This window comes from Setaria viridis, chromosome 6 (assembly GCF_005286985.2).
Source record: "Setaria viridis chromosome 6, Setaria_viridis_v4.0, whole genome shotgun sequence".
Lineage (NCBI taxonomy): Eukaryota > Viridiplantae > Streptophyta > Magnoliopsida > Poales > Poaceae > Setaria > Setaria viridis.
Genome location: NC_048268.2, coordinates 2,116,754 through 2,138,665, shown reverse-complemented (window position 1 = coordinate 2,138,665; position 21,912 = coordinate 2,116,754). Strand labels below are relative to the sequence as shown.

Below are 21,912 nucleotides of genomic sequence, written 5' to 3'. Positions count from 1 at the left end.
GAATTTTTGGTGATAGACATACTTTCTGTATTTCTGTTAACCGATTAACCGAACCGATTTAACCGAAACCGAATAAGGTCGGTTATTTGTTTTCTGGGAGCAAGTTCGGTTACCAAAGTTCAATAACTGAAATTATTGTTCACCGAATTAACCGAACCGTATTAACCGTATTAACCGAACGCCCAGGGCTACCGGCCTCTGGAGGCGCTTGCCCCGGCCACATTGATGGTTGTACTGTTGGCCGCCGGATCGCGCATCTGATGGCCGGTCTCGCCGCCGTACGACCCGCAGGCTGCTCCCTCCATGATGCCGGTGGCTGACCGGGCGGGGCCAGGTGCAGCGGGGCCCGGACGGGTGGGGTGGGTGGCGTCGCGCGCCGGTCACCTAGGACCGGCGTGGCTGTTCCGGCCTGGGTGGGAGCGCCCGCGCTCGGTCGGCCCATAGGCTAACGTGCGGGACTGGTTGCCTTCTGGCCCCACGTGGCGGCGGAGGGGGGGCGCCATGCTGCGGTGCATGCTGTGGGCCGCGCCTGCTCCGCACGGCCATTGTCGAACGGTGGTTGGTGGAATCGGACGCTGCGAGCCCGGTGACAGCCTCGAGCTCCGCGACGGAGGGTTTTACTGTGGGCCGGAACAGGGAGCCATGGGGGGCGCCCCGGTCCCTGCAGACCGGGGCCGTTGTCGATCTGCCATTGGTCGAGCTCTCGGTGGGGTCCGCTGGCAGGGAGAGCTTTGCGACGGAGGCTTTTACTGTGCGCCGGAATAGGGTGCCAGTGGGGGCGCCCCTGCGGACCGGGGCCATTGTCAATCTGCCATTGGCCGACCTCTCAGTGGGGTCCGTATGGCAGGGAGACGTTGCCTTTGGAGGGCCCCCTTTAGGCCTTGTTTAGTTCACTTTTTCCAACTTTGGAACTATGCAAAAAGAAGATTCACCATCACATCAAATTTGCGGTACATGCATGAAGTAGTAAATGTAGACGAAATCAAAAACTAATTGCACAGTTTTGAGCCTAATTAGTCAATGTTTGGATAATAATTCGCAAATACAAACAAAATGCTACAGTTTAAATGCAAACTTTGCCCTCAGGAAAGGGGGATTACTCGCCGTCGGGGGCTCTCTCCTCCTTTCGTTCGGCCGGTTTCCAAGGTGCGTATACCGCGTCCCGCGCTCCCTCTCTCTTGCGGCGTTTTCCATGGGTTGGGGTACGTCGGCGCTGGGCCAGGCGCCGTTGTTGCGGGGTGCGTGTGTGACGGCCCCGGCGCCAGTGTGGAGCCCTGGCAGTGGTAGGTGTTGCGGTACCTTGGTGCGTTGCTGCGGCGTGTGCTTGGTGTGGCGAGGCTTCGGTGGGTCTTCGGTCGGATCCTCGCGCGACATTGCTGGTGCGGGCCGTATGGGTGGATGTTGTTGTCAGGGGCGGCGGCGCCGATGTGGGGTGGGGGGCGGTCGGCGATGGGCCAGACGCCGTTGTTGCTGGGTGCGGGTGTGTCGGCCGTGCTACCAGTGCGGGGGCTTGGGCGGACCAGCCATTGTGCTGGCTCCATGAGCTGTCGCGGCGTCTGGTTGGGGTCGGCGAGCCGCGGGTGGGTGTTCGGTGGGATGCCCGCGCCGTAGGTGTTTGATGGAATGCTCGCACGGCGTGGTGATGCGAGCTGAGGTGACCCACGGCTCCCCTAATTTCTCTGTTTGTTCTGCTTTGATTTTTTTTTCAGGTGCTCTGTGTTGCGGCCAGGGGCTTTCTCGTGCTGCTGCTGGACGACGCTGAATGCCTGGTATGGTCCCCGCGGATGTCAGATTATTGTCCTGTGTTACACTCTTGTGTTGTTTTGTTCTCCGCTGTTACTCGGATCTCGGATTAAACCAATCTATACTGCGACGCGTAATCCTCTCATCCATTTTCCCTCAAGGCATTGTTCCCCTATTCGAACCTAAAACCTTGGACGTGCTGGACAAAAGTTGGACACAAGTTACAGCTAGTCATGGGCCAACTGCTTCTCCTATGAGTCCTGACCTGTCCTTCTCCGACGCGTAGTATCTGACCGTAGAAGGCTTTGTGTGTGTCGCTGGAGGTGGGGAAGGAGGCAAGAAATGGTGATGGGAAGAGGCGCAGTGGTGGTGATTGGAGAGACATCAAAGGGGAGCAGTGGATCTGTGGAGGTGGGAGAAATAATAAGATGTGAAATTTGGTTAGTAGGCCGGCAACAAGGCCCTCATGCCTGCAGTGGTGAGGCCAGTGCCGGGAATCACCATCAGTCTCCATCAGCAGAATTGCAATGAATAGATGAGTTGCTGAGTTGGTACTTGGTGGTGGCGTGCAGGAAGGGGTAACTTGGTGGCTCCATCCGTCAAGAAGTGAAATGGCTGTCACACTTTCTAGCACCATCACCAAGTTTCTTAAGAAGTCTACCTTATGTTTTTAGGTTCTGTTTGGCATAGCTCCACTCCACAACTCCAGCGACTCCAGCAAAAAAAATAGCCAAACACCCCAACTCCAAAACTCCACGGAGCTGCCAACTCCATGGAGCTGTAGTACAAATGGGGGTGGAGTTTTGGAGCACCTCTTTTGCTGCTCCAAAACCCCCTCTTTTGAACCTCCTCGTGGAGTTGGTGGGTAATTACCCACCATTGCCACTGATTACACAAAAATAACGTTTCATTATTTCTTCTTCTCCCTCGCGCCTCTATTTTTTCTCCCTCGCGTGACTAGTCCCGCCCGCGCCGCGCGTACCTGCGCTGGCGCAACCCTAGCCGCGCCGCCGCCGTAGCCCCTGCCGGCGGCCGTCCACCCCCGCCGGTGGCCGGCCGAGCCCCGCCGCCAGCCGCCCTAGGCCCGTCGCCGGTTTCCTAGCCCCGCCCGGCTGCCTACCTTCGCCTCCCGCCGTGTCTGGACGAGCCCGCCCCCGAAGCCCACCGCCGGCCGAGCGCCCCGTCGCCAAAGGCCCGACGCCGGCCGGCAAAGCCCGCCGCCCGCCGCAGCACCCCGCCGGCGGCCGGAGCGCCCCGCCGCCGAAGGCTTCCGCCGGCCGCAGAAGCCCGCCCGCCACCGGGGTGGGAGGAGATCCCCCGCCTGTTCAAAGGTATGAAATCCCCAGTGCCAATCCGCCAGTTCGAGTTCCCCTCTATGAATTAGGATCCCGTGGATTGCTATGGTAGATTGAGGGAAGTGGCGAATTGATGGATCTTTTGGTTTGTTATTGGCGGCGTGGAGAGAAGAGGAAGCGAAGGATGAACAGTTCCAGGAGAGGAGACACGAACATGCGTTGAGATTTCAGATGTGCGTCAGCTTTGAGCAATTTTAATTTGATTCATTCGAATGATATTTCCCCATTGAAGTAGTATTTGGACGTGTTTAGAATCTTGATTAAAGTTTATCCTTTGTCACAACAAATATTTTACTAGATGTTAATAGCAATTAACATAGAAACCTGAATTTTGCATCACTGTTCTGTGGTGTAAGAATGTAACAACTAACGTGCATCAGTAAAGTTCAGATTTTGATCAAAGCAAGAACGGGAGAAAAACAAATTCACATTTGCCCACTGATCATAACTAGAAGTAAAAAAACTGTTAGTTTCGTACAGTTTTCCATTTAAAACTAATATACTACTGTCAATAGGACAAACATTGCAGTGACAAGTACAAATAGGATCACTTCTTGGATATATGCAAACTGTCGGCTATTATAAGGCATGCAAAGCATGGATATATGCTTCTCATAGCTGTGGATTGAGATGTACCAAATTTGGATGGTTAAATAACAACCATTTGAAGAGTAATTGTAACCAAATAATAAGTTGATGGATATAGACAATACCCTGGACATGGTTATGACTAATAAGAACTTGGAGGAAATTCGCAACAAAATTTATGATATGTTTCTAATCATTGTCAATTATTACAGAGAGCATATATCAAAAACACATCAGGAGGAGATCCCCCGCCGTCCCTGGCATCTTGAGAAGTTCCGCCGGCCACAAGGTATGGCAAAAATTTTTTTTGCATTAACTGAAATGCATCAGGAGGAGTACACCTTTGATTGTGCCTTTGAGGTTGCTGTGTGTGTATGAAATTGATATACTCTAGTGCTGTGTGTGTATAAAATTGATATACTTGAGGCCTTCTAATATGAAATTTGTGAGTTCGATAGATGCCAGAAATTGATTGGAATTCGGAGAACACTCGAGTGTTGTGTGTGTTGTTTGCCGAACAAGTTGAAAAAGGAAATCGGCCAAACACACACTTGAATGCACTTGGTTATGCTGAGGTTGAGAAGGGGTTCAAGGAAAGGACTGGAATTGTGGCTACCAAGGGTCAAATCAAGAACAAATGGGACAAGTTGAAGGAAGATTTCAAAGCATGGAAGAAACTAATGCTAAGGCAAACAGGGCCTATAAAGAAGACTATTGCTATAGATGATGAATGGTGGACAAAACCTAGAGCTGTAAGTTGGTTAAAAAATTTTGCTATATTTTTTTGCATATGTCAAACCTGTTGATAATACTTATAATAATATTATGTGCTTATTTCAGGACATTTCGGGTTATGGCAAGTTCAAAAAGAAGGGCCTTGAGAATGAAGATGAATTAGCCAAGTGTTTTGCTGACATTACTACTATTGGTATTGATCATTGGTCTCCTCATGTTGTGAATGTTGAAGCAACCGAAAATGTTGATGTGACACAAGATGAGGCAACCAATTTTGAGCCAGAAGGTGATGATTTCATTCCTGAAACACAAGAGGAGGATATTGGTATTTCTCCTTCACCTGCGAGTGGCAAGAGACTGGCAAGGCCTATTGATAGGAGTGGTAAAAAAGTGAAGTCTGGAAATGCATTCCTAATTCAAGAAGCAGTAACAAGTATGGCAAGTTCAGCCAATGAATATGTTTTGAAGAGATATGGAAAATATTCTATTGAGGAAGTGATGGAGGTTGTGATTGCTTGTGGGGCCGGCTATGATAGCAATGAACATTACATGGCGTCTGAACTGTTTGTGAAGAAGGAGCAAAGGGAGATGTTCATGACCTTGCCTACTAATGAGATTAGGTTCAATTGGCTTAGGAGGAAGTACAATGATAAATATGAAAAATAGAAATTGGCTTAGTGAGAGTGATGTCATTTGTGTATGCTACTATTTTATTTTTGTCGCATGTGTGGTACATTTTATTTTATTGCATTTTATTTATGTATGACAGTTGTATCTTACATTTCATTTATGTCAATGTTCACAGATGTCTTCAAGTGAGTCTGATGAATCTAGTGATTCTGATGGTGAATATTTTTTTAAAATGGTTGAGAGCTGTGGTAAGCTAGCACAAAGTTATCATGACTCATATATGGATAAGGCACCGCCGAGATTTATGTTTTCACAACAGAGTGGAATGGGATGTCTAGATGAACCTTGCTTATACGCTTGTGCGATGGCTTGAACGTTTTCGTTAACAGAACTAGTTGTTGCAGTTACCTGGCTGTTACTAACATCTGGCCCTGTTCGCTTATCTTATAATCCGTACTTTTCAGCTTGTTTTTTCAGCCGGAACAGTACAAAGTTTCTGCGATTAAGGTGCATTGTGTTTCACTGAATTTCTGTTTCAGTTCAGAGCATGGCGTCGATCTAGGGTTAGAGTTCATATGTTCACATAAACCCCCCGGATTTCTGCGATTAAGACGTGATACTACAAAGTTTCTGTGATTAAGGTGCATTGTGTTTCACTGAATTTCTGTTTCAGTTCACTGAATTTCTGTTTCAGTTCAGAGCAGCAGCAGCCATTATCAGTTCAGTTGCTGTTTTTTTTTTAAAAAAAAAATATAACTGCTTCTGTACTACTGTGGATTGTAGGTTAGTGTTGGACAATCTAACGACTCATTGACAGCAACAGGCAACTGTTGTGTGTTAATTTGCACAGTCACGGATTTGTTAAGTAGAGTACCTTTCTTGTGTGTATCTTGGAAGGACGGTGAGAGAGGGAAATGTACTGCCGCTGCAAGTATTCAGAGTTTAACTGTCATCTTTATTTGCAAGATAGACTTGAATTAGCTTACACTTGAATTTTGCGGTTCATCCGTATTGTCAGCTAAGCTAAGTGCAGCAACAAGTATATGGAGTAATTTGTTATTTCATTCCACAGAGGATGATACTAGAAGTTTTTATGTCACTACATTTGTTGATTGGACTGGTGGCATCAATGAACATTACCAGGTATTTTTCTCTATGTATACAGTTACTGAAAGTAATCGCAGATTATGAGTTTATTGATCTGTTTATTTCTGTGTATCAGAATATTACAAACTGTGGGAATATTAGAGCACAAAGGAAAATGGTCTTTACTGCAGATGCAAACTACCATGTTCTTTGTAGGTCCTATGATTACAATTGTGTTGTTTCTTACTGGATGATTATCAAGTTTGTCTACTTTTTTTTAGGACAATCTCCTAACCTTCGTGTCTGGGAGTCTCTTCCCGCAGCAGGCAAGCACGGTGGAAGGCTGCTAGGTAGCGCTCAGACAAAGCATTGATTGGCTCTGGCCTTGTTCAATTGTACTCTGTCGGGGGTTTACTGCTTCAGGGCGATGTGGCACTCTATTCCTGCTATGATCCGGACTTGTGAATGCATTTCCTATGTTGTGTGTTCGTTTGTTACGTACGAGGAGTTGTATACAGTTACAACGTATGTTTCCATCTGGTCGAACTGTTTTGTTTTCTGTTGGCGCTTTGACAAACATTTGTGTCCGTCCAGGAGCTGCAGTAAATTAGCCTTTTCAAATAAGGTCAGTCCTATTGGGATTTTCATTTGAACTGGTTTACTGCCACATACAGCACCAGTGCCGGCGAGGCGGCTGGTTGTCCATATATAGGAGTAGTAGTATATGTTACGGTGCTTAATGCACTACGGGACACAGGAACATTGCTGAGTGCCTAGGGCACTCGGCAAAACTCCAAAAACACTCGGCGAACCATTTGCCGAGTGTAACACTCGGTAGTGGGCACACGGTAAAAAACCTGCCGGCAAACACACTTTGCCAAGTGTTTTTTGCTGGGCACCCGGCAAAAGCTTTGCCGAGTACCAAAAAACACTCGGCAACAATTTCAGAAAAAAATAAAAAAAAACAGTCGCTGGCCGCCACCGCCGCCACTACCGGCCACCACCGCCGCCGCCGTCACTGGCCCAAGCCCTCCCTGGATCTCGCCGCTATCTCCCTCCCCCTGGCCAGCGGCGCCGCCATCTCCCTCCCTCTCCATGGATCTCGCCGCGCCACTGCCGTCTCCCTCCCCCGGCCCGCGACGCCGATGTCCCCTCCGCCCCTACCCACGCGCGCCGCCGTCTCCCTTCCCCGGCCCGCGCCGCCGCCATCTCCTCCGCCCCTACCCACGCGTGCCGCCGTCTCCCTCCCCCTCCCTGGATCTCGCCGTTGGGGGAGGGAGGGAGGAAGGGGCGGCCCCGGCCGCCGGATGTCACCGGTGGGGAGGGGGCGGTCGGAGAGGGAGGGGGAGGGAGAAGGAGGGGGCCGGCGCCCGGATCTCGCCGGTGAGAGGGAGAAGGAGGGGGCCGCCGCCCGGATCTCGCCGAGGAGGGACGCGGAGAGGGGGCGGCCGCCGGGGGAAGGAGTGGCGGCTGGCCACCGCTGGATCTGGCCCCGGGAGGCCACCACGGCCCCCGCCCACCATGGCCTCCGCCGAAGGAAGGAGTGTGGCGGCCGGCCACCGCCGGATCCGGCCCCGAGGGGCCACCACGCCCCCCGCCCACCATGGCCTCCGCCGGATCCGGCCTCGAGGGGCGGCGTGGCGGAGGAGAGGGAGGGGAGGGGCCCGCCGGAGGAGAGGGAGGGGAGGGGGCCGGGGCCGCCCTGGGTCCGCTGGAGGAGAGGGAGGGGAGGGGGCAGGAGGCACGCTGGGTCCGCCGGAGGAGAGGGAGGGGAGGGGGCCGGGGGGGGTGCTGCGGAGGAGAAGAAGGGGCGCGCGGGGGGCGGTCTCGGGCGCGGGGGTACAGTGGGTTAGGTAGATATTTTGTTTGCCGAAGGTTGAAACGTGGACACTCGGCAAAATTTTGATTTGCTGAGTGCAATAAATAAAACACTCGTCAAACTTTTTTTTTCTCATTTTTCTTCGTTTCATAACACTTTTTTCTCCATTTATTTTGATATATTTTAAAATACTCCATCAAATTACCTCAACAATATATATTTGATTGTTCTACTCATATTATTTCATTATTTTATGCGGTTCAAATTCAATTTATATCAATTAAAATTCTATAATTGCACTTAATACATTAAAATTATCTAACGATTCCAAAAAAATTACAAAAATTTCATATGAAATAATATATGTTCTCTACTGGCTGTACAAAAAGTTTTGTAGTCAAAACAAAACTCGACAGTCATTCTAACTCCAATTCTTATTGAATCCTTCTTAATGCTACTATTCTTCTTTTGAGATGCTTCGATTTGTAAACATTGTACGTGACGAAATATGCGAAATCTTCTTAATTTTTTTTCCACAGCCTCCACGTATGATATCATCACATCATGACAAATCTCATGATTTTCAGACTTTGCTTGCTTTTTTTACAATTTAAAAATTATTCGGCCACACGTTCGTGATCGTGTTTCCTGAACAAAATGTTCAAAATTTCTTTCTATTTTGTGGGTCATGTCTCAAATTTGGCTAAATAACATGAATATCATTTTTCTACTCATTTTATTCTATAATTTGAATCGCTTGCGGTTCAAATTTGACTTATACCAAAATTTTCCTTGAAATACAATTAATTAAATAAATATAGCAAATAAATTCAAAAATATACCAAATTTTAACATGCAGTACCACATGTTGTATGTGGGGAGTAGAAAAAATTTCAAGGTGAAAAGAGGAAAAAACTTATTTTTTTTGCTGAGTGTCAAAAAAACACTCGGCAAACCCCCTCTTTGCCGAGTGTTTTTTTTACACTCGGCAAAGAGGAGGGTTTCCGGAGTGTTTTTTATTTGACACTCGGTAAAGCCCCGATTTGCCGAGTGTTTTTTCTTTGCCGAGTGTTTTTAGCTTGGCACTTGGCAAAAAGCTTGTTTGCCGGCAAAGAGAAAACACTCGGCAATTTTTAGCTTTACCGTAGTGATGCTACAACAAGAGTGTTGTTCTACGACCGAACTAGCCAGGGTAAACATGCATGTAAAACATTTGAGATCAACTTTCAGATAAATCATGCATGCATGCAAATACCTCTACTGTTTCACAAATCAGAAACGGAAGCGAGCTTCCAGGCTTTGACACTATCCATGCATGTTAGACCTGGCATGGTTCATCTCGAGCTATGACACCAGGCTAGGCCGTGCATGTTGGATCTGTTAGAACAGTTGGTGCTCTGGCTGTGCAGTCGTCACCCTGGTCCACGTGAGCACGCTCGTCGTGCAGCGATCCCAGCGCCCGGTCGCCATGGGAAAGTGAACCGGGATCTCGGCGGCGATCTCATCGACAATGGACGCCGCCGCGTCACGGAACGTGAGGGACATCCTCTCCAGCGACGGCGGCGCGCTGGCGAGCAAGAGTTGTACGAGCCTGTGCTCTTCGCTGTCCGTGCCTTTGAGCCCGTCGACGCTCATCTCGCGAAGGCCGTCGAGACGAACCCTGCTTTGTTCATCCGCGCCGACGTCACTCCTCTTCCACTGCTGCTGCTTTCCTCGCGGCGGCGGCGCCGCCGCCTCTTCGCCCTCCTGAGATCAACAGGCCGGGTTCAAATGCACTCTTACCGTAATAATATAACCCAAGATGAAGATCTATCGAGTTCGTTGCGTGAATGAACAACTTACATAGACGGTGAGGCAGTAGGAGCTCGCATCGATGCGGAGCCTCGTTAAGCTCGGCGTTCGCGAGAGGAAGGAGGCCAGGCGTGGCGCGACGCCGCCGCCGCCGAACCCCCACCGGATCTTCAGCGAGAGCACGCGGACATAGGGCAGCGCCGGCACGTGGCGGATCAGGTCCTCGCACGTCGCGCGCGCCTCTGCAGGGTCGCCGAGCCAGTTGAGCAGAGCCATCTCGTCCGGCACCACGAGCTCCATGTCGAGCTGGTCGACGGCGAGGGCGCAGGACCGCAGGAGCTGCGTGGTGTACGGGGCGTCGAACTGGTCCCACCGTCCGAACGTCGGGATCTTGAGCGGGCCGGCGAGCCGGCGGACGTGTGCCAGGCTGCCGTCGCGGAAGGTGAGCTGCTCCGGGTAGCTGCGGTACCAGCAAACCGCCTCGATCCGCGGCGTCGAGACGGTCACCTCGCCGCCGTCGCCGTCTGTTGCGAGAAGGAAGCAGGAGCGCACGCTCAGGCACCGGAGCTTGGCGGCCACCACGTCCAGGGTTGCCAGGTCGTCGACGGTGTCGAGGTCGAGCACCTCGAGCGCGCCCGTGCGGAGGGCGAGCCGGCGCACGGAGTGCCCCCTGACGTGGCGCAGCCGCAGCGTCCTCAGCCGGGGGCAGCACGACGCCAAGAACTCGTCCAGGGGGCGCGCGCCGTCCAGCTGCAGCAGCGCGAGGCTCAGCTCGGCCAGCCTGTCGAACGCCAGGCCCGCCTCGGGGAGTTTAAGCGTGGTGCGGGGCGCGGTCACGTCCAGCGCCTCCGCGCGCGTGCAGGGAGGGAGGCGCAGGAAGGCCAGCCCCCGCAGCGACGCGACGCGCACGGACCCGACCGCGCGCGCCATCGCCCGGCCGACCCCGAGCAGGGTTCCGCGGTCCCGTCCGGCGCCTTGAGCCTTTTCATGGTCATCACAAGACTAGAATACACAAAGCAAATTCGTAAATAAAGAAAGAAAAAAAAAAGAATTCGCTCGCTATACAAACGCTTGAATTGCAGCAGAAAAGAAGGTATGATCAAACTTTGACTACGCAGACTCGTGCTTTCCATGGTACAAGTAATAACGTATGGAGAGATACAGTACAAATAAAAGTGAAGTTCCCGACCGTATACAACATAAACTGGTTTAGTAATAACTAGCAAATGTGCACGTACATTGCAACGGAATCAAATACATATAGAAATGGAATTTCGTAGCATTTCTAGAATCGAGTTGTTCACCCTCGTATGAGCACGGATCATGAGTTTGGACTTTGGATCATATATGAGATACGGAGAACGCGATCGCCCAGGTCTCCTTGGCCGCGGGGCATGGACGCCATGCCCCCTCCCCTGGCCAGCCGCGCCTTTTCCCCCTCCCCCTGCCGTCGGTCAAGCCTGGGCCGAGCCCCTGCCTGTGTCTGCTCCGTTCCTGACTGTAGGTTGAAGACGAAAGGTGCACTTGTGAGAAGAAAAGAAGTCCAGGGGGTCCGGTAGAAAGTTGCATGCTTTATGTTTGAAGGTGGAATTTGTCTAGGGGTGTAGACGCAAGATCCAGGGACCTCTGCGCATTTAACCCATAGACTTGAGGGCTAGATTGGAAGATTGTCTCGGTTTTCTTTTTTCCTATATCTAAAAAGGCTGAAAATTTGGAAATTCGTAGTAAATTGTAGAAATATTGTAAAATAGTAAATGAAGATGTTTTGGAATCCTGAGTTGTGTAGTTTCACAGACAAATAACTTTACACATGTCACTGTTGTATGTTGTCCTCTTGGTTTCATTTATTGTTTAGCCCATTTAAACCATAATAAATCAAGGAAAAATGATAAAAAGATGAATCCAACTCTCAAGTGTATTTTTCAGAGTATAGAATCTTAGAAAAATTCTTTGAATCCTATCATAGATGTTTAAGTCCCTGTTTTAGTTTTATAACTAAACTCTAAGGGTAGATTTTTCTTTTTGCATAATGATTAAACCAGAGATGATAAAAATGTGAAACCAAATGGAGTAGGTCAGTAGTGAAGTTTAGTTCACAGGAAAAATATGAAATTTGACTGAAATCGGATGAAAATCACTTTCCTTTTTAGAGAAACATAAATAGGAGTAATATATGGAAAATAGATGTCCTTCTCTAAAAATCATGAAAATTCACCAAAGCCTCTGTTTCACCCCTAAACCTCACTGTTTAAATTTCACATCCAGATTCATTATGGGTTATGAAATAAAAATGGTTAATTACTTTCTACCTTAGGATAATAAAGTAACTTTAATTATTTTTTGTGCACCTCTAATGGATCCCAACTTTTTACAGTAGCTTAGTAGTAACAAGGTTAGGTTTCTGGTAAAGTTTCACCTTCTTTTGTTGCATTTTGGTAAGTCAAACTAAAATTGGAAGATGAATCGATTTATACGCGATAAAGAAATCATTAAATAGTAAAAAATGATAAATAGGGTATATTGGAGGAAGCACATAAAACATTTAGAAACATGATAACTTTCCAATCTTAAGTAACTAAACACATAATATAGGTGTACACAATCACCGGTAAGAAGGTCGAGTGTAAATCGTGAAGATGCTTTATCTACGACGCAATCAGCGTATGTGTCAATATAAGAGTCGTACGTTTTACGTTATAGTTTCTTTTGTAATAATGTGTGAAATTCCATTCAGATCCTTGAATCAAAGTCATCGTATCATTGCATTGCATCTCATGTAGAGTTGAACGTTGCTGACAGCATGTACGAGCTTCACCCGACGCCAGAAGAAGAAGCCGTAACTGATCTGCACCACGTCAGAGTCGCGCCCGTGCAAGAGCAAGACGAAGACCGGCTAACTAATTCCGAGTTTGAAGGCAAGCCCCGGAGCATAAATTCTTATCTTTAAATACTTGCAATATATTTGATTGCCTTGATTGTGCATTTACGTTTCTAGGAATTGATTGAAACCGTAGATGCATGAATGTAGTACCCTTTAATCTGAACACTAGTATAAGAAGTCGAGTAGTTGCAATGCTTAATCGGAGTCGGTAAAAGTCAAGTGATTTCCTGTCACTCGCGAATTATAGGAGTTGAATGATTTTTCCTTTCGTTACAACTATAAGGACGACGGACGGGGCAGAGCTCTGTGAACTATTTTTGGTGGTCGATGGATTGCCCCGTTTGTCTACATGAAATTGGACTAAGGTCGAGATGTGATAGTGTTCGTGATCAAGTGTTTGAAAGTACTAATCTCATACCTATTATGGGATAGGGAAGCCTAGTATCTGATTGAACCGGCGTGGACCTTTACCTCACTCTCTCTGGAACTAGGTTCCCATGCGGCCGCATGTGGGTACAAGTACAGCCTCGTACGGCGTCGTTCCGGGACCGTTGGGGCATTGTATGCCAAGGTGAGTGGGCTCCGGACAAACACCGCGAATGAGATGGAACTGATGCTTGCCTCGTTGTGCTTCCGTCTTGTAGGAGTTGTATGCAGCTCGTAGTGACGGGCTTCAAGTGGAGACCATGATGATGTAGAGGAGTGGGCCAGTGCTGCTGCCTTTGTTAGGTACCCAGTGTAAGTTTCCTTTTTTTTTAGAATTGAACTCAACCAATTAGAGTCAATCATTCATGGCTCAGTTAATTAAAGAAAAATTATAATCCAATGCCATGTCTCAGTTCAGGTTTAACGCAACACTTGGAACTGAATATACATTTGCTCTTTGCCATATGCCCAACTATAGTAACGATTCAAGCTTTCCGAACCAAACGGCCTCAAAAGACCCTAGATAAACAACCATCTCATTCATTGTGATCACAAGCTTCTAGGAATTGTATCATCTTATCGTCACCATGTGTACCTATTAACAAACCACTTGGTAGTTTATACATATTGTTCGGGCAGTTGATATTTCAACTTTCAAATTGCACTTGACTAATCCAGACACACAGGACTGTTTACCTAACAAAGCTAACTAGGGGAAGGAATATTCTGCACTCTACTAAACAGAGCTAATTGTGTAGCAAAACTCATCCTAAACTCCAAAAAGTCCAGACTTGACGAGTGCATTGCAGTTAGTTTAAGTAACAACTAAATTGTTTGCACAAAGGCAAAAACATAAGAAATAGGTAAAAGATGCAACTGAAGTTCGGAAATCATGGCAAAAAAAAGGACTAGGGCCTAATATGGCAAGATGATAAGAAATAGATTTTACCCCAGGTTATGTGTTCATATGCACGAAATCTAGCAGCATACAAACATAGATCGAGAATGGAGAGGATTGGTGGAGCTGGGTGGGGCGGCGACGACGGGGCTGACCGGCTGCAGGGAAGGGGCAGAGCTTGGTGGGGCGGCGACGGCGGGGCTGGCCGGCGGCGGGGGAGGGGCCACCGGAGGCGGAGTGGGCGGTAGGGTCGGGAGGAGTGCGGCGGGGGTGGGACTGACCTGGGCGGGGCGGTGAGGAGGGGCAGAGCTGGGTGGGGCGGCGACGGTGGGGTTGGCCGGCGGCGAGGGAGGGGCGGCGGCGAGGGAGGGGTCAGCCGGAGGCGGAGTGGGCGGCGGGGTCGAGAGGAGTGCGGGGCGTCGATGCTCTACGACGAGAGACAGAAACAGGAGATAGGGCATAAGCGCAGTTGTTCGGCTGGTGGGCTGGTTGTTGTTGTTTGGGCTGCAAACGAACGGCTGGGCTATACAGCAACAGCTGCAGCCGGCCCGAAAAGCTTAAGGGAACACGCTCTTTCTTTCCTTCACCATGAAACCTTCTTCTTCCTCCAAGTTCTAACACAAGCAGCAGCGTGCAGCTCTTTACCCCTCTGCGCAGCCGAACAGCTGGGTTGTACAGCAACAGCTGCAGCCGGCTCGAAAAGCTCAAGGGAACAGGCTCTTTCTTTCCTTCACCGTGCAACCCGCTGCGTTGTGCTTACTCTGGATTCCAGTGACACCTGCTAAACCATACGCTCGGGCCGAAATCGGAACAACGGGCCGCGGGCCTTCTCAAACTTTCATCGCGCGCTGTGTCTGGCCGAAAGAACTCATGCTACTTGCTACTACAATACTACTTTCAATCAAAGTTGGTAACACCAGATAACTTACAACAAATGAAACAACAATTAGCATGGACATTTTGCTTGATATTTACAAGGCAGCTATTTTGTACAGTAATATGCATGTGTGAACTCTATAGCAGTGTGCCTGATGGCAATTGCAGAGGAAGAGTTGAACAGCAAGTTTGTTCGAGGACAGCGCGCTTGAAATGATAAAATATACCACGGCCATTATCATCGCAAAGAAGGAACAATCAGTACACACCAGTTATATGAATACACAAACATTTGGCGATGGCTAAAAGTTCAGAGTTCCATTTAACAATGCACTTAAGTACTTCCAAGAGAAGGAATCCTCTTCTCGATCGATATTATTGCTAGTGGACAGCATATGGCATAGTCAAATGTTGAGCCCAGAGATGTCCAAGACGTACCTAATTAACAAGAAATGACATGACATACATGCATAATATACTTCTAAACCTCCACATATATACTTAAACAAGTTGCATTGTATACCCTAGTCGTCGTCCCAAGTCCAGAAATGAAGTATACAACACAGCCACCAACTGGAGAGCTCCATGGCCCTCCCCCTCCTAGCTAGCCATCGAGCTCGGTCGGCTGCACGGGGGGTCACCACCAAGCCCTGGGTCCGCCGCTTCCTGCACATGCACCAAGCCGAGCCATGAAGAACTCCTCCAGCAAGTCGGCCTCGCAGTCGCAGGGCACAGCCGTGACATAGTTGAGCGACCGCTTGCCACCACTGTACGTCGTCGACCCTGAATGGATGTCGTCGACCCTGAATGGATGTCGTCGAGCAGGTAAGCATGGTCAGGATCTGACCGGTAGAGCACTAGCATAGCGCACATATCCTTTCCGAGGATATCCTTTATACGCATAGCACACATATCCTTTCCGAGTATCAGTATACAAACATTGAACTTTGCCAGAGTATCAAATTATAGTCAAGAAACACACTCCGTATAGATCATTTCTAACATCATTTCTCAACTTGAACACGCCAAATGGATACACAAGCGATCGAACGAGAGCACAAGGACTCAAGGACAGACTAGATAGATGGTATCCTATTTATACAACACAGGAACATAAGTTCGACGTGGACCTACGGGTCCCTCTTGATCGAGGACGGCCATGACAACCTCCTCTGGTTCATGCTGTCGAGCCCGTCACTCTCCGGGTTGATGTCATCCACCTGCTTCCAGCTATCGAGCACCGAGCCGTCTCTCCATTGAGGTGGCGTCAAGAACTTTGAATCATCACTAGATCCGCTTGGGGTCATTGATAGAGAGGAATGGCCAACGCGCAGTTTCTGAAGAGTCGAGAAGGATTCCCTCATCGCGGACATGGCCTCAAAGAACCGGGTGCAGGAAGCAAGCGCAGCAGGTATAGGTCGCAGCATTTCCTTCATGAAGATAAACAGAGCAATCAGACCTATGACTAATGACAAAGAGATTTGAGTTGCTGTAATGCCAGTCAATCATGATGCACAACAAAGTGCACTGTTATCCTGACATGAATGCATGATAAATCACATGCCATTTCTAAACATGAGAACGATAGCATTAATATATTTATCCAAGTGGAAAGCATTTTCAAAGGATGAATTTGTTATGATTACTAATTTAATTTATTACAACAAATAATTTCAACTTACCCCCCAGACAGCAGGTGACTCTCTAAAGTTTTGGCTCCACTGGAAATCGCCGACTGATGCTGTCAATGCCCCATAGTCACTTGCTGCTTTCAGAAGTAGCTCCGAAAATTGTTTCTGAGAAGACATCAGGACATTAGCCAAGCAAAGTGAGATATGTTCAGAACACCATGTTTGCTATAGAAATAACAAGAGTTAAAACATCAAGAAAAACTACCTGGTATTCAGCTTCAACAGGTATGCAATCAAGGGAATAAGGTTGTTGCAGCCGAGCAATAATGCGATCCTGGTAGAAAATAGCTGCAATTTTAGATGCATAGATGTTGAACAATTGGCTAAAGCATATACAGCTGTTCTTGACACGCCTGAGTATCTGGCCCAAACAACGCGTAACCTCGATGCTCAAGAAAGGAAAAAGGCAAGAAATGTAAAATACAAACATGTGACTTCCATTACCTTGTTCTGAATAACATCTTTCAAAATAACAGTTATTCTGGCCAAAGATTCGCACTTCTTTTCCATCTCACTAACATGAGTCAAATGAGCAATGTTTTTATCATCCTGCAGCGAACAAAACTTCATGAATATGACCATGATAATGCCATAGAATCAAAATAAGCTCTGAAAAATTCAAAAAGAAAAGATGTGTAAATGGATATTGAAAAATGGCATGCTGGAAATATTATTGATTCTAACATAAACAGTATTGCCTCCGTTTCTAAATATATGACATTAAGGACAAGCTGACTAGTTCATTCTTAGCTAATTAGCTTGTCCCAAACATCATATATTTTTTCAAATGGAGGGCGTGTTATTTTCTTTTTCCAAACCTAGTGTTCATTTAATACATCATTTTCCTGACTCAAAAAGTTTTAGTCTTAAGCTCTTAAGGATAAGCATGCATTCTTTTGTCATCCTTCAAGAATCAAACTTAATTCCAGTAAGTGTGGGTATCTACCACTACCAGATCTATCATGAGATAAAATCAAATTTTGAATTAGAATAGAAAAGGCATTACCTTTTATATGACTATAAGCATTCATGTTAAAGAAGTGCTCATCCTAACAGTCAAAATGTTGAACAAATGTATCCCCAAAATGCTTTAATTCCCTAGGAAGTCTTATTTTCTGCCTAAAACCTCCTTCCACAAGCAACCCAAGTGTGAATTGACACACTTTGCCAAAGAGAACCATAATCTGACCATCATAACTAGATAATTTAAAGGTGGGTGTTCATTCGTAAGCATGACGAAGCAGTTTACTGTGGAATCATTACCATATAGCATGCAGGACTTGGAAAACATAAGACTAGGTGGAAAATTATGAAAGTATTGGCCTGGTGTGGAAAACATAATAACATATAGAGCCTAACAACTGGATATCAATACATCACCTTTCTTCCTTGTAGCTCCACTTGCAAGTTGGCAATGTTCCTCTGCACAACAGTCAGTTCCCTCAAAACCCTCACCAGATCATCGCTTTTGTCTGTGCTACTCTGATCCTCCTGCAACGAGAGAGAGAGTGGGGAATAGTGAGGACTTGAGAAACGCACCTCTTAAATCGCACCATACCTAGCAGAAATCCAGAAGGCCATCTGGTGACCATATGACCTTTGCAATTGAAGTGCCCAGTGCAGATTCCGCATTCATGGTATAAAACACTAAATTCTGTACAACTAATCTAAGATAAACCAAACAGATACAGCATAACACAGCACTCGTTTGAACCTCATAATTTCCATCATATTTGCATTTGGTTAAGATCATAAACTTTCACAAAATGAAGAACTCTATATAGTAGAGCATCTGAATTGCAGAAGCTATCCCACAAGTTTCCCTCTAGAGATTACCCAACCCCGACTCTTAAACGAACCAAATACTAATCCCACCCCCAAACACACGAGATCGCACAGCTCATGGCACAATCTCGGCAGCAACTCTACTCTCCAAACCTACATTTCACAATCCTCTCCCCAATCACTTCTCCAGGAGCCGCCGCTAACGCGAACAAAACCCTACAATTTGCGGTTCAGAGATGAACCGGAATCCTACCGGAAGGGCCGGATCTGGATGAAGCGCGGGGGGAACGGACGGACCCAGGTGGTTGCGCGGCAGGATTAGGCGGCGGAATAGATCGGGGAGGCGCGGTGGGGGAAGGGGGGTGGGCAACGGACCTGCGGGGGTGGGGCGGGGAACCCGAGGTCGGCGGCGATGGCGAGCGCCTCCGCCATCCCGCCCAGCCGCTTGGCCGGCTTCTGCTGCGCCGCCGCCATCGCGGAGGTCGGGGACGAGGGGGGAGGGGCGGCCGGACGGACGGGGATCGGCGGAGAGAGCGGTTGGTCGCCGGCGAAGGGGGAGTTGGGCCGTGTCTCGCTTTCGCCCCGACGGTCGGGTTTGGCTTGCTCGGCGAGCTTCTTCTGTCTGGAGCTCCAATTTTGAATCTCCAAATGGCTTTGGATGGAATGAACCGTTTTATCTTTTTTTTTTCTCTGAATTCTTTCTTTCTTTTTTGATCTTATAAGGCCTCTTCGGCAGCACATGAAATTGTTAGGAAATCAAATTAGAAAGTGGCGGGGTTTGTAGAGGCAGAAAAATAGATAAAATTGGTGTTTCCTAAACTAGAAAATTTAAATTGTATACCAGAATTCCATTCTCTTTTTGGCGCACCCTAAATCCCCAAAACTACCCACTCGTGAAGTTGATAATCACGCAGTTCCAGTCAGCAAAGAAATTATCAGGCACTAAAATTTGCCAGAAAATCCAGCAACATCCGAATTGACTCATGATGAATCACATAGAATGAAAACAGTTACCAAAAATGTACAATTTGTGCAAAGGTGTCATGTATTCATGTTGCCATGAAGTGGGAATGGAGATGAAAAAAACTTCACAGGAGCCAAGGTTTGTTGATATGAACATTTTACTGCCTCTCATGAAATGTAAATTACACACATTTGCCCAGTCTTGCACCTGGGTTACACTAAACGAGTTGCAGGTATCCTTGGCCATTGGATTGGCAAATGAAACAGCAGCAAGCAAAAGGCGCTTGAACATGGTGCTATGATACATTGGCATGAATACACAAATGAACCCCCTATCAGATGACCCAGAACCAAGACACAAACGAACCGACGACAAGACCAACCACAAGGAACAGCACTATCACAATCCCGGCGGTCTCCGAGTGGTGGATGGGCACGGCCTTGGGCGCGAGCGTCATGAGGATGCAAGTCAGGTACCCGTTGGTGAGGCCCAGCAGGCATGTCAGTATGGTGACTGGGATCTCGGTGCGGAAGAAGCTGGGGCCGTGCAGGCAGCCATAGAAGAGTGGGTAGAACAAGAGCCGAGCAAAGGAGCCTGCAACCGCGATGTTGGCGTTCGGGAGGAAGTAGACAGCAGGCAGGGCCTTGCCAATGAGGTCAAACACGTTGTAGGCACTGATGAGGAGGATGGGGTACCAGTCCTTGAGGGCCTCAGAGTGCACATCCTCTGTGATGAAGCCCGGGAATATGGAGAGTGTGATGGCGTAGATGAAGATGATTCCAATGCCGTACCATTTCACTGTCCCGACGATGCTCCACAGGGTTGATCTCCAGGCAGGACCTGTCATGCCACCGCCAACATCTGCCTTCTGAGCTCTCTTCTTGATGTTCTTGTAGTACATGACGACCGGAAGCTTGCCGGCCACGTTGTAGCACACAATGCAAATGATCATGACCACAATGCCGACGATGAAGTAGAGGTTCGCACTTTGCCTTAGCCCATGTGCATCTTGTGGGTAGAGTGCCTTGGTAAATACTCTCATTGCTGAGACAAGCACACCTGCAGAATGTAGTCATTCAGAAAATGTAAACCATTAGCATATTGCCACCTAGCAAATCCTCAAAAACATCATATACTTTGGGACAAAAAATCATATCGACCAAGTATATTGGTAAGGTGGAGGGTTACAAGAGCACTAAATATACTGCTGACTCCTCAAATTGAGTTCCTAAAAGTTCTGCATTTTCAGTTTCCATCGGCGATGCCACACTACTGATTTTACCAATTTTACCCTCATCACTGTAATTTGTTGGGCAAATACACTACATTCAGAACCACCTTTTTGAGCAATTGTACAGCCACAATAAGCCCAGCACCACACGTTCTGATTGAGCTTCTCAAGTCACCTACTGGAAACAGCCATTTTGACTAGAAGCAGGATAAGAGGAACCTTGAAGAAATAATTGGTGGTGAGTTCCAAGAGCGCTAAACCTACCGCTGATTTTTGAAATTATTCTTTAGTTCTCGGTCACTGCATTTTCAGTCTGTACAGTATGCTTATAGTTTGTAGGTTTATAGGCTGAACACCACATTCTGCTCCAACTTCTTATGTCACCTACTGCCACTGGGAACAGCCGATTGACCATCTTGACTCAAGCATGAGGCGAGGAGTCTTGAAGGAGCAATTCAAGAATCAGGGGGCAGCTCCAATATCCAGGTCAGTTAATGTAACTGTGGGGAACAATGGAACAGTTCAGCTACAGCCGGAAAACTTCCAGCAACCGCCAATTGACCATTTTGAGTACAAGCAGGATGAGAGGAATCGTGAAGGAAAAATTCAGAAACCAGGCTGCTCTAATTGTCAATTGATTAAAAAAAACCAATTTTGGGGGAACAATTCAGAATTGGGGAGCTCCAATCATACCGACAGAAAAAAATAAACAAACAAGAAACAGAGGGTAGTGGGGGGGGGGGGGGGGGGGGGGGGGGGCGGAGGAGAGAAAGAGATAAGCCACACCTGAGGCGGCGGTTCCGGCGACGACGGCCTGCATGTACCTCTCCGGCAGCTCCCCGGCGAACCCGATGACTCCCCCCTGCACGAGCGCGTCGGCGGCGCCGCACAGGACGGTTGCCGCGACGGTGATGTCGAATGCCCCGTACATCCCGGGCCTCCCCTTGACGTATGCGGCGTCCATGGCCGGGACGACAAGGAGCGCGAGCGTGAAGAGCGCGAGCCCCGTGTTGATGCGCGCGGGGGAGCTGGATTTCGGGAAGCAGAGCACGATGAGGAGGAGGGGCAGGAGGCAGGAGAGCATGTAGGCGACGGAGAAGACGCGGTCGACGGGGGCGCCAGGGTAGAGGAAGGCGAAGTAGTCGACGGCGGTGATGAAGGCGTTCCAGGGGAGCAGGAAGCCGGCGCCCAGGGTGAAGAAGACGAGGTAGCCGACGCCGAGGCGGTCGGCGGGGGGCGCGGCGGGCTCGTCGGCCAGGGACGACGCCGGCGGGGGCAGCAGCGGCGCCGACACCCCCGCCGCGGTCTCGAGGTCGCCGCCGGCCATGGGTTGGGGGAGGGATCTCGGGTGAGTGCGGGTGGGGGTGGGTCTTGGAGGTTGCGTCCTTTTCGATTGTTGCTTTCGCGTCGGGT

The 21,912-nt window shown here is 48.5% G+C and overlaps 4 protein-coding genes across 5 annotated transcripts; 1 reads left to right on the top strand and 3 right to left on the bottom strand.

The window, feature by feature from the left end:
* Window positions 1-1,086: 1,086 nt before the first annotated feature.
* LOC117860132 (L10-interacting MYB domain-containing protein) lies at window positions 1,087-5,240 on the top strand. 2 transcript variants are annotated; one of them, XM_034743365.2, is made up of 5 exons: window positions 1,087-1,146; window positions 1,710-1,769; window positions 3,899-3,975; window positions 4,145-4,438; window positions 4,527-5,240. In XM_034743365.2, exons 2-5 carry the CDS (start codon window positions 1,763-1,765, stop codon window positions 5,085-5,087), a joined length of 939 nt encoding a protein of 312 aa, XP_034599256.1. In that variant the 5' UTR covers window positions 1,087-1,146; window positions 1,710-1,762; the 3' UTR covers window positions 5,088-5,240. The 2 variants fall into 2 exon arrangements, with proteins under 2 accessions (XP_034599256.1, XP_072150593.1); XM_072294492.1 differs by lacking the exon at window positions 1,087-1,146 and having other exon boundaries at window positions 1,166-1,769.
* A 4,096-nt stretch (window positions 5,241-9,336) lies between these two features.
* Window positions 9,337-11,152, bottom strand: LOC117860737 (uncharacterized). Its single transcript, XM_034744111.2, has 3 exons — window positions 11,111-11,152; window positions 9,799-10,749; window positions 9,337-9,702 (listed from the first exon to the last, which is right to left on the bottom strand). Exons 1-3 carry the CDS (start codon window positions 11,150-11,152, stop codon window positions 9,337-9,339), a joined length of 1,359 nt encoding a protein of 452 aa, XP_034600002.2.
* Window positions 11,153-15,744: 4,592 nt separating this feature from the next.
* LOC117860131 (AUGMIN subunit 2) lies at window positions 15,745-18,943 on the bottom strand. Its single transcript, XM_034743364.2, has 6 exons — window positions 18,680-18,943; window positions 17,900-18,010; window positions 16,964-17,068; window positions 16,725-16,793; window positions 16,511-16,624; window positions 15,745-16,258 (listed from the first exon to the last, which is right to left on the bottom strand). The coding sequence occupies exons 1-6, from the start codon at window positions 18,776-18,778 to the stop codon at window positions 15,959-15,961; spliced, it is 798 nt and encodes a 265-aa protein (XP_034599255.1). The 5' UTR covers window positions 18,779-18,943; the 3' UTR covers window positions 15,745-15,958.
* Window positions 18,944-19,407: 464 nt separating this feature from the next.
* LOC117860130 (equilibrative nucleotide transporter 1) lies at window positions 19,408-21,912 on the bottom strand. Its single transcript, XM_034743363.2, has 2 exons — window positions 21,286-21,912; window positions 19,408-20,327 (listed from the first exon to the last, which is right to left on the bottom strand). The coding sequence occupies exons 1-2, from the start codon at window positions 21,824-21,826 to the stop codon at window positions 19,603-19,605; spliced, it is 1,266 nt and encodes a 421-aa protein (XP_034599254.1). The 5' UTR covers window positions 21,827-21,912; the 3' UTR covers window positions 19,408-19,602.

What these genes read in the sequence shown, in the direction of transcription:
- LOC117860132 (XM_034743365.2), top strand. An exon ending in GAAGTTCCGCCGGCCACAAG is followed by an intron (nt 3,976 to 4,144) that starts GTATGGCAAAAA and finishes TGAGTTCGATAG; the next exon opens with ATGCCAGAAATTGATTGGAA. An exon ending in GGTGGACAAAACCTAGAGCT is followed by an intron (nt 4,439 to 4,526) that starts GTAAGTTGGTTA and finishes TGCTTATTTCAG; the next exon opens with GACATTTCGGGTTATGGCAA.
- LOC117860737 (XM_034744111.2), bottom strand. Translation starts at nt 11,152, where the DNA reads ATGGCGTCCATGCCCCGCGGCCAAGGAGACCTGGGCGATCGC. An exon ending in AAGGAGACCTGGGCGATCGC is followed by an intron (nt 10,750 to 11,110) that starts GTTCTCCGTATC and finishes TGTGTATTCTAG; the next exon opens with TCTTGTGATGACCATGAAAA. An exon ending in CCTACTGCCTCACCGTCTAT is followed by an intron (nt 9,703 to 9,798) that starts GTAAGTTGTTCA and finishes TGTTGATCTCAG; the next exon opens with GAGGGCGAAGAGGCGGCGGC.
- LOC117860131 (XM_034743364.2), bottom strand. Translation starts at nt 18,778, where the DNA reads ATGGCGGCGGCGCAGCAGAAGCCGGCCAAGCGGCTGGGCGGGATGGCG. An exon ending in TCCCCGCCCCACCCCCGCAG is followed by an intron (nt 18,011 to 18,679) that starts GTCCGTTGCCCA and finishes CTCTCGTTGCAG; the next exon opens with GAGGATCAGAGTAGCACAGA. An exon ending in AAGATGTTATTCAGAACAAG is followed by an intron (nt 16,794 to 16,963) that starts GTAATGGAAGTC and finishes ATTTTCTACCAG; the next exon opens with GATCGCATTATTGCTCGGCT.
- LOC117860130 (XM_034743363.2), bottom strand. Translation starts at nt 21,826, where the DNA reads ATGGCCGGCGGCGACCTCGAGACCGCGGCGGGGGTGTCGGCGCCGCTG. An exon ending in CGCCGGAACCGCCGCCTCAG is followed by an intron (nt 20,328 to 21,285) that starts GTGTGGCTTATC and finishes TACATTCTGCAG; the next exon opens with GTGTGCTTGTCTCAGCAATG.